Source organism: Trichoplusia ni, chromosome 21, assembly GCF_003590095.1.
Source record: "Trichoplusia ni isolate ovarian cell line Hi5 chromosome 21, tn1, whole genome shotgun sequence".
In the NCBI taxonomy this organism is placed as follows: Eukaryota; Metazoa; Arthropoda; class Insecta; order Lepidoptera; family Noctuidae; genus Trichoplusia; species Trichoplusia ni.
Window position 1 is genome coordinate 2,898,495 of NC_039498.1, and position 14,303 is coordinate 2,912,797.

Consider the following 14,303-nt stretch of genomic DNA (forward strand, 5'->3'; position numbering starts at 1 on the left):
TTAATATTTTAATCATGTACAATGTTATTCGCCTAAATGATCCCGCAAAGAACACAACCTGCGTGCACCAAACATTGCATTTGTACTACACACAGTGTGGCGGCATATATAATGTGTATACTTGTAATATACGGCACCCAGATTGAGCCCTGGTACTATATCTAAAGTCACCTAAAACAACCAATACAAAGTCACTTTTCATACTCCATGCTAACCTTCCTGGACTCTTGATGAACTCCAAAATTTTCCTTATGCTGTATCGTTATTAGGTTGTCTATGATTATAATCCTTTTTGTGTTTGTTTGTTTAGTTCTTATAATTATAATAACTTCGCAAAATGCTATATATAAGGTTCGCACAGGCAAAGGTAGGGTATAAATAAAACGCACAGCTTAATATGATGAATGAAACACGATATCCAAAACACTTTATTTTTTAATAAACTAAACATAATTAAAACAACAATATGACTTCACAGAATTTATTCGCAAATGGTCGTATGCTGAGTGCAAATTATACAAAATCAACAGATTTAAAAAAAAAGTCATCTAAAAAAGTATTGTTAAAGATAAGCAATTCGTTTAAAACGAATCACGAAATAAGTGGTTCATACAAGACGGTAAATTGTTGCGTGCTCTCGAGGTTTCAAGCGATTGCTGATAATTTAAGGATGTCAAATTAGCACAACAATGCCCAAACCACTGTTTAGCATAAAGCGAAGACCTAAATGCGAATAATTCTTTGAGTGTATGACTAAATAACGTCGCACTATTGTTGGAGTATTTTTGGTAACTGATTGTTACAAATGCGGGTCACATGTGCACGAAGATCATATCTTGCCACACAATGTTGCGCTATCACGATCAGCGATGCTGTTCGACAATAACAAATGAGCGCTTTTTAAACCTGGAATACTTTTTGCGTGGATACATTCATAATGTATAATGTGTTTTAGTTTCTCGACTTTCTCATGACGTCACAACAATAGTGCGGGGTCCGTGCGACCTTAGGCCGACACTACGCATCGATAACGATGCTCTACAATAATGATTGCTACTTCAGACAGCACCGGAATTACATCAACCCACACATTTGCCAAAACAAAACAAAATATTGTACTTATAGTTATGAATATTTCAAATTTTTGGAAAACGAGTGAAGACCTCAATCATATACACATAAAAAATATTATAAACCTTAATAACCAACGTAATTCCAGTGTGTCACAATAAAATAATATGTACATTCTTAGAAATCACACACCAAATAATTTCATCGTTTAGTTATAGAATATATTAGTACGGGCGGAGCCTATTGCTTCGCCCGTGTCCCTCTACACATATACAAAGATGCACTTCGATAACAAGTGCTGTCGCTTAGCTTACGGTGGTCGAACCATGACACACGATTGCACCGATACATAAATAGATCCCACCGTCGTCCCTTAAAGATTATTAATATAAAAATGGTCGCACCTCCGCTCGAATATGTAAAGATCCGAAGAGACATTTCCAATGTATCTATCTCACTCACTTATCTGAAAATTTTATGATTTTACGATCGTACCTAAAATGATTTTTGATGGCAAGCCTAAAAGTTTTTGCTTTTGTTTATTGGTACATTATTTGAGCGGAGCTGTGATATGTAGACGACTACTAATGTCTCTAAAAATGCAGAACGAGTAGTTATATAATATATGACTGAAGATTATAGTTAATGTATTTGAAGTTAATTGTGGTGAAGAATTACTTCACTATATCGTACGGCGGGCTATTCCCGGCCAGGCGCACTCCTGTACCTCCTTTTCTTAAATTAAATGTATTATTGTTGGAAACTTAAAGATTTTATACATTAAAATAATAAAAATCGTCTCAGTTAAATGTTACGCTTATTTTCTCAATGATATCGAGACTACTGGTTTGTACAATAAGGTCACTTGACATAGATACTCAATGGCATCGCTTACTTGATAATAGTCAAGTGCTTTGTGTGGCACGTTGTCTTTAATATTGTCGACGTTTTAATATTAAAGCTACATGTTGATGCGATGTGTTCACACGGCGATGGATAATTTTTAAAAGTAGATTATTATAACTTAACAATACTTATAAACAATGGTACGCATATTTGGTAGGTGTAATGAGCACAAAAACACGCGCCGACAGCGCTGGCTCGGCGTGTTGACTGTCGTAGTTATGCTAGCACGTAGCTCTAGCAGTGGTAACTAATGGAGACAAGATTTCAGTGACGATTACTTTACTTAGAGCTATTGATGTTGTTTCGTTGCCTTTTATCCCGACTACGGCAAAGTTGTTTTAGTCAAGCAGACCGAATATTTGCATTTACGTATATTTCACCATACCTTTTATATTTTAATTCAATTAATTTAATAAAAGAATGAGTACTAGACAATGCGAATACATTTCGTTATTTCAGGGCGGTGGTCTGTTCTTAGTTGGTTGTGAGAACAGTTTGCCTTATCGTCGGGGGGCCAACGCAGCTTAGGGCAGAGGCCAGGGCAGGCCGGAGAAGTTGACGGGTCCTCCAAGCCCGGCGTCGGCCTCGAGCAGGCTCATGATGACGGCCATGGCGGCCTCGCCGTTGCCGTCGAGAGCGAGCGGCGGCAGCGGCGGCGAGCCGGCGGCCAGCGCGCCTGGCGGGGACTGCTCGGCGGCCGCGCTCAGCGGCACGTTGTTGCGCACCTGGCTGTAGGACGCCATGTCCGCGCCCAAGATGTTGTCCACCAGCGATGCCTAGAGACAAGACACACATTTTTAACGTCATTTGGCTAAATGTCGCTAGTGTATCCTAGAACGACGGCGGCGGTTACTGATTGACTTACATTCTGATTGAAGACAGCGTCCTGCAGCAGATCGGCCGGCAGGTCCGGCGAGAACTCGGCGGAGGAGCGGCGCAGGGCCTCCTCGGCGATGGCGCTGCCGATCTTGTGCGACTCCACCTGCGACTCGATCAGACGTTGCATCTCCACGTCGGCTTCTGTAATCACACCGCCTACACATTTTCAGTTAATTAAATACTTACCTCAGAATAGAAGTGCTTAACTTTACTTGTAATGAACAGAAGAGGAGGGCTCATGGGAACAAAGATAAAAGATAAGGGCGTGTCGCACCTAAACAAAATTTTCATAAAAACGGCCCGACAGAAAATAAAAACATAATATAGCAAATAAGGGAACCGAAAAGCAAGCGGTTGTGTAAACAATTTTGTGTTTGTTTTCCGACTTTATCAATTGTAAGGAAAAGAACGTAAAAGAAATCGTTGCGAAACAAAACGAAAAAACAATAATCTCCATGTTCCGCTTCTTCTCAAAAACACTTTGTTTGGCTTTAGCTTTGTTACTTACTCTGTTTGTACATGTTGTCGTAGGCAGCGGCGTTGGGGTCAGCGTGCTGCGGTGCTGGCTCAGTCACCAGTGTGTTGTTGGCCACCAGACACTCCACATCCTTAGTCCATGGGTTCCTGAAAAACATACAACTTTAGTATTCCGCCATATTTGCAATATTGATTTTATATAATAGTGTCAGCTTTTGCGTTTCTGCTTTGAATTTAAACCACATTAAATTTAGATCACATTCAAACGCATCTATTATAGTTAAGTAGACTCGAAATGTACTAGCAGCCATTTGCAATCACACTTTGGTATGTGACGACCTGAAATGTCTTTGTGTTCTAGCTTACGGCTATAAACGTTAACTACACTTTAGGCTGATAGATATTGATATGAACTTACTTGAAAGGCTTAAAGTGGGTCTGAATCCTCACGAGAGCGCCGTCCTTCTTGCGGAACGAGTAGGGTGGAGTCGCAAGCGGGTCGCGGCGTAGAAGCGCAGCTTTGTGGGTGCGGGCCACAGCACCCAGCTCGGGTCCGCTCACATACTCGTACAGGCTAGTGCCAAGTAATTCCTGAGGCAGGAACCCCAGGGCCAGCGTCACCCTGTACCCAGACACACAATTAGGTATACCATCGCAAATTCGCAACACTAAAACATCGCTTAAAGAAAAAACGTACTGAGAAATCGTGATTTCTTCTTCAGGTATCCCCCAGGTGTTTATCATGTTTGCCATCACGGCATCCTTAACGTCGACAACCTTACCCATCTTGATAAGAATACAAGAAACTTCGAGATCACCAAGCCTCTGTTAACCGTCGGCACTGCACAAAATCAATACTTGTCAGGCTTGGAAGTTGGACGCAATCCTTTCTCGATTACTACGCCACCTATCGTCAAGATTTATCACTCTATTTAACCCTGAACATGGCTACAATCTGCCGCAACTGTCATATTATTGTCACGTTGATAGTTGAGGTTTGCGCAATGAAATACTAGATGGCGTTAGTAGTAAGTTTAAGCAAGGGTGTCTGGTAATTTTTCGTGAAGAGCACCTGTTGCCGAGTTACCTAGTGACCTACTGCGAACTCACCCTATGCATTGACCGTGTTCAGACAGTGACAGTGACAGTCGAAGCTTGGAAACTTTATTGAACTATTATATATAATATTTTTGAACATAAAATATACTTATTTGTTTTATTTATGACATGCCAAACTCTCGATATTAATTTTTCAAGAATAAATAACAAAGTTGATTAAAATTCTTAAAAGTGCGTATCATTACTTTATTGTATAAAATGTGCAATATCTCATAATGTGCATATGCAAGACCGGTTGCAATAAAATAGGTTTATAATTTTTAATTGAATTTATTTTTATTATTAAGTCAGTACCTACATTTATTGAAACATTACACGACTAGAAACTGAAGAGTTAAGTAGTCACGATTAGTCTCGAAGCTGGATTTTTTTAATCCTTCCTCTATTTAATTCTTTAAATTGTACATTTGAACCAAACTTAGATTGAGTACCTACCTATCAAGTTACATGCGTCGATATTTGTCGATCGAATGTAGTTCTAACTCGTAATACATCACAAATTAGCGCTAGTTTCTCTATTCGATTGAAGAGGACTCGATTTTCCTTACCATACAGTTTACTATATTGTCAAGACCAGTGTAAAAAGAGTAGGTATAAAATCAAAACAAACATGAAGAATTGTAATGTATTGCCAGGCATTGACACTAAAACGCAGATGACGTAGACAGGCTGTTGAGATTTATTCAGTCTATGTATAGAATAGATTTAATCGTGTAAAATGTACTTAGATTACATAGTGATGCAGATGATCAGTAGAAATTAAACAGAACACATACTAAATACACTGTCTTTACTTACTTGACAGGTCTCAAGGGACACTGGATGAAACAACGCCCTTATCAATTAGTGAAAGATTTTTTTTAAGTTCTTCTATCGTAACAAACCTTTGATCGACGAAGAGGAACTTCCCATCGGGCGCGTGCCGCGACACGTACTGCAGGTGCCTGGTCGGCGGCACGGTGCAGGCGTAGGGCGCGGGCGCCAGGTCCGGCAGAGCGCGCCCCACCGCCACCAAGCAGGACAGGTTGCACTGCTCGCCCTCGTCCGCCGCCTCCGCTGTACTGGCGCCGTCTGACATCTCGGCGGGGGCCCACGATTTCAAGTACCCTAATTAGACACATCGTGTGATATTTATGTTCACATTATGACGCTTTTATGCTGTGTAAAGTACATTGAGCATTGTTTTTATTCTGCTGCTATATGACAAGTTACTTATTTGTCACAAATTTTATTTAATTTATTTTATTTAACTGAAGTCTTCATCATACTTCTTTTTGTAAATATCTTTAAAGTATTTGCAACAAGTTGTTATAACAGCAGTGTCTTTTCAAAGTTTCATGCCTTCGCCTCGTATTTGACTTTAAACAATGTTATTTATTGGGGACCTTAACTTCTAGTTTTCGCCAGATTGAAATCAAATCAGAATTTGAAAGAATTTTCCAAAAGCTAAATATCGAATTCAATTTTGCACTCCTATCTGTCCAGCGATTCTTAGTAAATTGTATCTCAGCATCGAGAAGTGCGTTAATACTAACCGGTACATTGCACAACGCAGTACTTCTTCTCGTTTTGCTTTTTGCGCAGTTTAGCGCCAGGTTCGGGATCCTCCTTGATGGGCAGCGGCGCGGGCGCGGTCTCGGGCTGCAGCTTGCACTTGATGCGGCAGAAGAAGGAGCGCCGAGCGCCCGGGCACAGCCGCGACGCGCCCGCCACCACGTCCGCCTTCACTGGCAGCATAGCTGTACACACAGTATGCATTTATGACTGTACTATTATCGAGGCAACACACTATCATCACCGGCTTGGATAATGCAAGGCATTGGCCTTCCTTCGCTTATTACATTATCCTCTCTATTCTGCCCCGAGCATCCATATAACTGTTATAAATATCAGATTTGTAATTTATATAGGGTAAAACGCGAAATTCCACTTTCCAGGAAAATAAAAGTTAGAAAAACGTGAAAAGTTCGAATTTGACTCTGGCTTCGAAGGTTACTCAGGGAGAAAAAAATCTCGTTACAAAATATTTTTAATTGCGCCGTGTCTTTTCTTTTATAATAGGCCCAGTTGCCTACTTTCCAGTTTTTAACCTTGAACGCTACATACTCGGTAAGAAGACGAAACAAAACTTCATGATGAGACCTACTATGCTTAGAGGGGATCAAAAAATATGTCGGTGTGTGACTTACTTTTAGCATCGATGAGTCTCTCTCGAGGACTGAGATCAGACGACGAGAGCTGCTCCTTGACCTTGGCGACGTCCTTCGGATGCAATATATCGAAGAGGCTCTGACCTAATAGTTCCGACTGTGGACAACGGTACCATATACTTAGGGCATAGTAAACATATCTCGGATCGCATGCTATCAGCGCACAGATGTTGTTAGTATAACCGCAAGGCGCGCCCTTGACAGTCGCAACTAACTGTGATGCGCGACTGACGTCATCTCAGATAATGTACGTTGAGGAAGTGTTGCCTGCTGACTGCATACAGACCACAATGTATACCTAATTATGTTAGTTTTGTAGCTCGGCCATTACTAATGCATTACGTTGTATATGATAGTTGTCATGTCGCAATAAGATACCAGATTTATCACAACGCTATACACTGCTTTGCTAATGTTACACGAGTATAATTCTAAAGAGAAAACCATGGCAAAAGCAATGTTATAATAACACAACAAAGTTTATTACTAGTGCGCAATAGCCGCATACTTAAACACACAGCACAGAAGTGTAAAACAACAAGATCATGGGCAACAATACTTATGCTAGACCAATCAATCTAATTTCTATAAACCCATGGCACGCAGAATAAAAGCGACAAAGATTTAATACATATAAATAATAAAGATTAAAACAAATACTATAAGGTGCAAAACTGAATACTTCACTTACATGATGGAAACTATGAAATTCTGCAGAAAAGAGCACGAGACAAACAATAGCATAATTCACAGCACGCATGCGATCGCTGATTGTGATAATTGACTAATGTACTCTGGCTACAACACATACATATAAACATGCAGATTTCGCTCAGCTGTGTCTATATAAAGTTGTGAGACATACCTGATCGTAGTGCAGCATCCTCTTGACGGAGGCGGAGACGTAGAGCAGGCGGCCGCGGTCGCAGCCGACGACGAGCAGGAAGCAGTCGTGCGCGGCGTGCAGGATGAGCGCGTTGAGCTCGCGCTCGGAGAGGAAGGCGGGGCGCGGGCGCGCGGTCAGCGGGCACGCGGACAGCGCGCCGCGCACCGAGCGCAGGTGCTGCACGGCCATGCGCAACACCGTCAGCTTGTCCAGCTTGCGCGCCATCGCGCCGCACATCGGTACCATCGCGCTCAGCTCCGATATGTACGTGTTCATTTTATCCCGACGACGCTTCTCGATCTCGCTGTGGTTCTGCCTGCAAATACCCCAAAACCATTTCAAACAGATCTATACTACTGCATAGAACTGTTAAGAAGTCTGGCATACCAGCTTGGTCACAAGCTTGACCTACTCCACCGAGTCGTAATACTTAAAAAAAAAAGAAAAATGACTCCCGCAGTAAGGAACTTAATTCCTTGTGTCGCTGGGTGTTTCACAGACAAAATCACATGCACAATAACATCCAGACTCAGAACAAGCATTCGTGAATCACACAAATGTTTGTCCTACACGGGGATCGAACCCGCGGCACGACGCGCTCAGTGGGTTTAGCTTGGTGACCGGCTATCCGTACAGTCAAACTTCAAGTTCCGTTTTCTTTTTTAGACACAAAAAAGGTTGTTTATATATATTGTTTGTTGAAAATACATGAGAGTCTTACTTCTTATCGGGCAAAGTGCGTGTGGAGCGCGCGTCATCGCCGCCGTCGTCATCATAAGCGCTGCCCGTGCCACTGAAAGACATGTTCTGTTAATATTATATTAGCTATGCATTCAGCATTATATTTCATTTTAAAGTATGGAGGTATATTTCAGTAGGTATATGTAAATACCACTTCATTGATGTTAAAAAATAAATTAAAATTCGTAGAAAACTCCGCAACAGTCACGTACGTAGTACACTGCCATGTTTAGTCAATACAGAACTGGAACTGAATCATAGTAGTTTAGATTTTACCTGTTAAGTCATATTGCCTCTTTAAAGCTACAAAATATTCGGAAAGAATTCTGTCAAAAAGTAGAAATGTCCCTATTATTGATCGGTTAATTAACTCGTTCGAAAAAATTACTCTCGTAGTTCAGCGTAAGCTTTCCAAATACAGCTCACATAATCAGTGTTTTATTGCACAATATACATTCAGTTCGACTTAATTGCGTATAGCAATAAGTTTGCCTATGCATATCAGGATTATCAGAAAATTACATATTAAAACAGTTGCTGGAATTTAGAACTGCAACTATGTGCATAATAATTCAATCTTTGAAACCCTAGTTCACATAAATACTTAGACCTTTGTTTAGTCCTAGCTACCGCATTAGGTTAAGTAACCTGTTTTGGTAGATTAGTGTGATAATTAAATAAATAAATAAATAAAGGTTCCTTAGTAGACGGAGCGGGGTTGAAGGTCGCGTAGCTTCCTTTGTAACTTGTTAAAGCGAAGCCATACAAAATTTGGTTACTTTGTAAACAATTTAACTCCTTCGCTTAATATAACCTTGGCAGGTGGTTTCACAAAGAACTCTTGTAAATTCTTAGTAGCACAAACTGCCAGGAACAAACTAATATAGGTACTTTTTTTGTTCACTAGTTCTTGCAACTTACGGAACTGTTACCAAGGCCTATAATATCTAATGAAAGCATTTATATGAAATTGTTTGAATATTTCATTTACCATTGAAATGCGACATCGCTAAAACATGATTACGGACCTCAATCGCATTCGCAACTACTCATGCATCTCCGGTATGGCGAGTGCGTAAACGTTTTCATGTTCAATTTTAACAGGAAATGATGTATTAATTAAAGCAGATGTATGCAGTTGATACATTCGAGGAATTATATCAGTAAAAGCCCCCGCGCCCTGCTGGAGCGCTCATACCGGCGCAGTGAGAGCATTTCCATGGGAGCCTAATTGAAGTACCCACTAGAACCGGACACAACAACATTTTGTAATGTTTTAACGATCAATATAATTTCGAGACTAATTATGATTTTAATATAGTTACAGTTACTAAATAAGAGCTATTAATATCCGTCAGCGGAGCATAATGATATTGAAATACTGAATTCAATACAACTTGAGTATTTTTCCGCTATTTAGGTCATCCATAATTCTGGACTGGATTCAAAGGGCTGGCGTTCCTAACTAAAATATTCGCAGTGGATCAGGGGAAGGGCGAAGTAAAGATCAATCGGTATCCTTACCTTTGTGAACACTTGGGACATGCGACCAAAATCTTACACACTTATGGTTACTGATGCCTTAGTCCCGAAGGGGAACAACTTTGATTAGTCATTATGTGGCAATTGCTGTTGAGTGTAGGACGGACATGTCCAAATCACAAGGATTAATTTAAGTAAAACTTTGACGACCACTGCGGAAATTAACACGGGGCAGGAGACCTGGTTTGCAACCACCAACCGTACAAGCTCAATTTCAACCGAATACCGATTACATTTTACACAAAACTGAATGTTAATATTTTTACACGCAAATAATTTAAGCGAGTGCTTTTTTGTATTTTCATCAATGTTATACGTATTGATGTGTACTCACGGGTAGATATTAATTTAGGAGCAGGTGGACCGAGACTAAAAAGTATTAAAAACATGTATTCATTACTAAATGAAATATTTATTTGCAGCATACATTCGAGTTGTAGGAAGAATATAACTGAATACAGGTACACTATAGTGAAAATCGGTATGTGTTTTTTACAACAAAACAGCGTTAGTGATATGCGCGACCGACGTATCTTTATGAAAACGAATAATTGGACAAACAGCTCGCTTTGCTACAGAATGCCCAATTTAAGTGCACAAAGGGCGCAGGTGGGGTTCTGGCGAGTCCGTATCGTAGCAACGCGGGCAGCGTGCCCGACGCGTGTTCGACGTCGCGCCCCACGCCGCTCGCCACATTCCAGCCCGCCTAATTGGACGCATTGTCGCGAAGCTCAAAGGGTGAGTTTCGAAAGTTTCAAGTACGGGCCCTGGATCGATTTTTATTATAACTGTCAACTGTTTACATTAGCTCTTACTGTAGTTTCTGTAACCAGATTGAGCTGAGACTTAATTTAAAAAACTGAGATTTTTGCTAGACAAAAACACGAATACTGAGTGTATTAAATCGCGTAGAGTGCTCTAGCAATTACTAATTTAGTATTTTGTGACTTAAAAATTCGCGTATAACTCAAATACAGCAGCAGCAGGTGGATAGGTTGTACGATGTTGATTAAAGACAAAATAATATCTGAAAATAAAACTAGATTTATATTTACTTACATGGCTACAGAACTAAAACAGAATGTATTAGTTCGGTAGCATACCCGCCCGGTACTTTCATATACTTTTCAAACACGCAAATTGCCTTTACAGAGGACTGCCGACTCACATGTAAACAGAACCAGCTAAATGGGAGTCTGATACAAAGTTTAGCTTGTTTTGCTGCCCTAAACGTGGGGTTAATATTTTTTATTACAGTAACATGAATGATGAAGTCGCTTTAAAAAGTTAATAAAAATAAACCCTACGAGACGGGTAAGTTGTTGAACGGAGTTAATTAAAATGGATATTGAACAGATATTCATTATAGAGTACGCACATTGGAGTTTAGTACAAGTTTGCATGAATAGCCAGGCATTGTACAGTAGTACACTTAGCTTAGCCAGACATCTCCGTATCAGAATAAGATGAGCTAAACTATCTTTCATTAGGTGCCCCTCATTTTCTCCGCCCTGAAGAAGGCCGGTTTCTTATGAACTAAAACCGAACGAAACCGAAGCGCTTCACACTTCTTTTGTACTTGAGACCACGGGAACGCGCCTAAGCTAACTCGAGTTAGGTTTACAAAAACTTAGCACTGGAAATCACCAACAACTTACTAAAAAGAAATATTTTAAGAAACACTTATACTCACTAAGAAGATGCCTTCCGTTTCCGCGTGGCGCTAGCGGGCACCTGCAGCGAGGTCTGTGGTGTGGACAGCGGAGCCTCGCACCCCGCCATCTCGAACCCTTCCGAACTGCTGCAACCAAACACACTTTAACGTGAATGTAGAATAAGATCACATAGCAACAGTTAATTTTACTGATATAGGATAAATGTGAAGACATTTACTCGTCAAATACTTCGAACCCGGCAAATAGTAGCATATTAGACTCGCAGAAGGTTCCTCGTTTTTACTTAATATTTGTACTTATACTAAGAGAACAAGTCCTGGGAGCCGTATAAATGTTTCTTCATCAACGAGCTACACACAATCGTCTCATGTTGATGTTCCGCGCAAACTGTGATGATTGAAAAATAAAAGTTAAGAAGGAATTTATGGATTTCAACACGATTGTCGATCAGCCCATGAGGTGCGGGCCACGTGACTTTAATTATTTTCCTCTGTTATTTGTTTAAAACTTATTGCAAGATTTGCCAATCTGCAGAAAGCTAGCGAGGTGATTAATGCTCATACCTTCCTTGTATGGGAAGAGAAAATGGGTCGAATATATGTAGGCTGGCATTGTAAGATTTGTTTTTATGAGTCAGTTCAGTACTTATGTAAAAAAGTAAAAAAAAGTACTTAATTAAAAAAAAAGTGCCTAATGAACAGGAGTAATGTCATCATGTATCTCTAAACAATATAGTTTGGTAACACACAATACTTAATTAAGGATTAATAAAATTTTTATCTATCAGTTTAAAAAAACTAAATAGAATCTTTCACGTCTACAATAAAAATTTTGAAAGCAATATGTATTTTTGTTGTTTGAAGAGTAAGTACATACGTATTTGTCTTATAATGTGTATTATTGACTAACTAGTGTGAGGATTTCCGCTTGCGTGGGTCATGGTGGTGCTGATGCTGGGCGGCCTGCTGCATGGGCGGCTGATGCGGCGCGTGCGCGGCGACGAGCGCGCCGGCCGTGTCGACGCACGCGCCTCCGCCGCCGCCCGCCGTCAGCTCATACGCCGGCGCCGCGCTCGCGCTCGCCCTGCACAAACAGAACAATAAATTTTAAATCAGCTGTTTAGACGACACTGCTAAAAAACATTAAAAATCTCATGGCTGAATTTTTGTCTAAATTCCCTCCTTGTCGATATGAAATGAGGCCTTTGTTCAGAATTTCAGTCATATTTTGCAGGCATATTTATATAATTTACATGTGAAACGTATTAATCCAGCAAAAAAAACTAATACCCAGTCGTATGAAGACAATCTAACAATCTTCACAAAACTGGACTAAACAACCCACAAGAACTGCAATTTACTATGGGAATATTATTTATTAGGAAAACGACAATCATACAACCCCATTTGGTGCATCTATGCATTGCACATGCACAATGGACATGCATTTTTCAAACGGTCACTTGCTACATTATTTAAGATTACTACTATTACATTTCATTTTTTTATAATTATTTCACAACTAGAAATAGGAAATAAAACATTGCAGAGACGTCACGAGATTAAAAAATAAGTAAACCTCATGTGCGAGAAAAACGTAGCAGGCTCGGCGCAGCTACAGGTCGACTTCGGCACTCTTGAGGTGCATGAATTCTGCGGTTAATTGGCGTAATGTAACGCGTCGCAAGCGCGGCGAGAGCGTCGCGAATGCGCCGGCGCAACCTTGACATTGCCTAGCTGAAGCGCAGCGGCGCGCGTGTTCACGCACACACGCAAAACTATCATAAATGCAAAAGTATAACGCGTATATGCCGTGCGTTCAAAATAAATATGTTTTCGGCGTTACGTTATCGGCGTACGCTTATGTGATATTACATGTAAAATCTTTGGCACGTGAGCACTAATAGTCCGGTCTCGTGTAATCAATGCTCACACGACGAGACCGCAGAGACATTAGTCACGTGACAGAGCTACGACACAATAACAAGGACCACAACAAGTTGCAATTGAATAAACGATTTATCATAAGATAAAAATAGTGACAAACAGTTACAGAATTTTCCGTAGTTCCGATTTGGACGCCTACGTACTTTTCAGTAAACTAACAAGACCCTCGTTTTAAAATTGTTTTTGAACAATAGTATTTTTAATAATATTTTCTATTGTTTGGTTCAGGGACGTGATAAAACGCATTTTTTTAAGAACGCATTTTCTTGTGCGTTAAACATAAGCTATGAAAAATCTTGATATTAAGCAGCTCTCGACCCCAATTAATGCGAACCACGTAATAGAGTTTTTATGAGAATTTTTCAATTATAATAAACATTAATATTAATACATTAAACCTTCTTATTGTGACTCCATGGTCATCGGCCAGGATGGGGACGGTCACTGCGCCGGCGCAGTTCAAGTGCACGGTTACCGCAGTTGCGCAACCGGACGTTAGGCATTCTGCTAAATTGTATTACGCAAGCAATCAATGTTCCTTGAATAACATGTTGCAATGCTGTCAGACAAGACAATAATAAATTATAATCAATCAACATTCAATTTAAAGTTCATTTAACTGTTTACCCTTTATATTCTGATCATTACCTACCACAAACTACTATTATTGTAAATCAAACGGCATGATGCCCAATGAGTTCACAGTACAGAGGGATGCGTGGAAGCCGTCCATCGTTCATTGCCTTATTAGTCGGCCAAGGTTACGATGCTAAGTAGTAAGTACAAGGCCAAAGTGGGCGAGTAGCCAGGCAACGGGAGAAAATGGGGAGGATCTGATTATGCACCGCAA

At 40.3% G+C, this 14,303-nt stretch overlaps 1 protein-coding gene across 8 annotated transcripts in view; it reads right to left on the reverse strand.

Annotated features, from left to right (window-relative positions):
- Nucleotides 1–392: 392 nt before the first annotated feature.
- LOC113504242 (protein cycle) overlaps nucleotides 393–14,303 on the reverse strand; it is a 36,863-nt gene continuing 22,952 nt past the window's right edge. The window contains exons 2-12 of one of the 8 annotated variants that reach the window (XM_026886433.1): nucleotides 12,417–12,590; nucleotides 11,525–11,647; nucleotides 8,270–8,341; nucleotides 7,528–7,864; nucleotides 6,642–6,759; nucleotides 5,988–6,200; nucleotides 5,337–5,559; nucleotides 3,752–3,955; nucleotides 3,365–3,480; nucleotides 2,843–2,997; nucleotides 393–2,753 (exon numbers count right to left, since the gene is read on the reverse strand). In XM_026886433.1, coding sequence (XP_026742234.1) covers nucleotides 2,502–2,753; nucleotides 2,843–2,997; nucleotides 3,365–3,480; nucleotides 3,752–3,955; nucleotides 5,337–5,559; nucleotides 5,988–6,200; nucleotides 6,642–6,759; nucleotides 7,528–7,864; nucleotides 8,270–8,341; nucleotides 11,525–11,647; nucleotides 12,417–12,590 — 1,987 coding nt within the window. In that variant the 3' untranslated portion in view covers nucleotides 393–2,501. Of the gene's footprint in view, nucleotides 2,754–2,842; nucleotides 3,013–3,364; nucleotides 3,481–3,751; nucleotides 3,956–5,336; nucleotides 5,560–5,987; nucleotides 6,201–6,641; nucleotides 6,760–7,527; nucleotides 7,865–8,269; nucleotides 8,342–11,524; nucleotides 11,648–12,416; nucleotides 12,591–14,303 lie in introns of all 8 variants that reach the window. The other 7 variants (XM_026886435.1, XM_026886437.1, XM_026886430.1 and 4 more) reach the window with 7 other exon arrangements.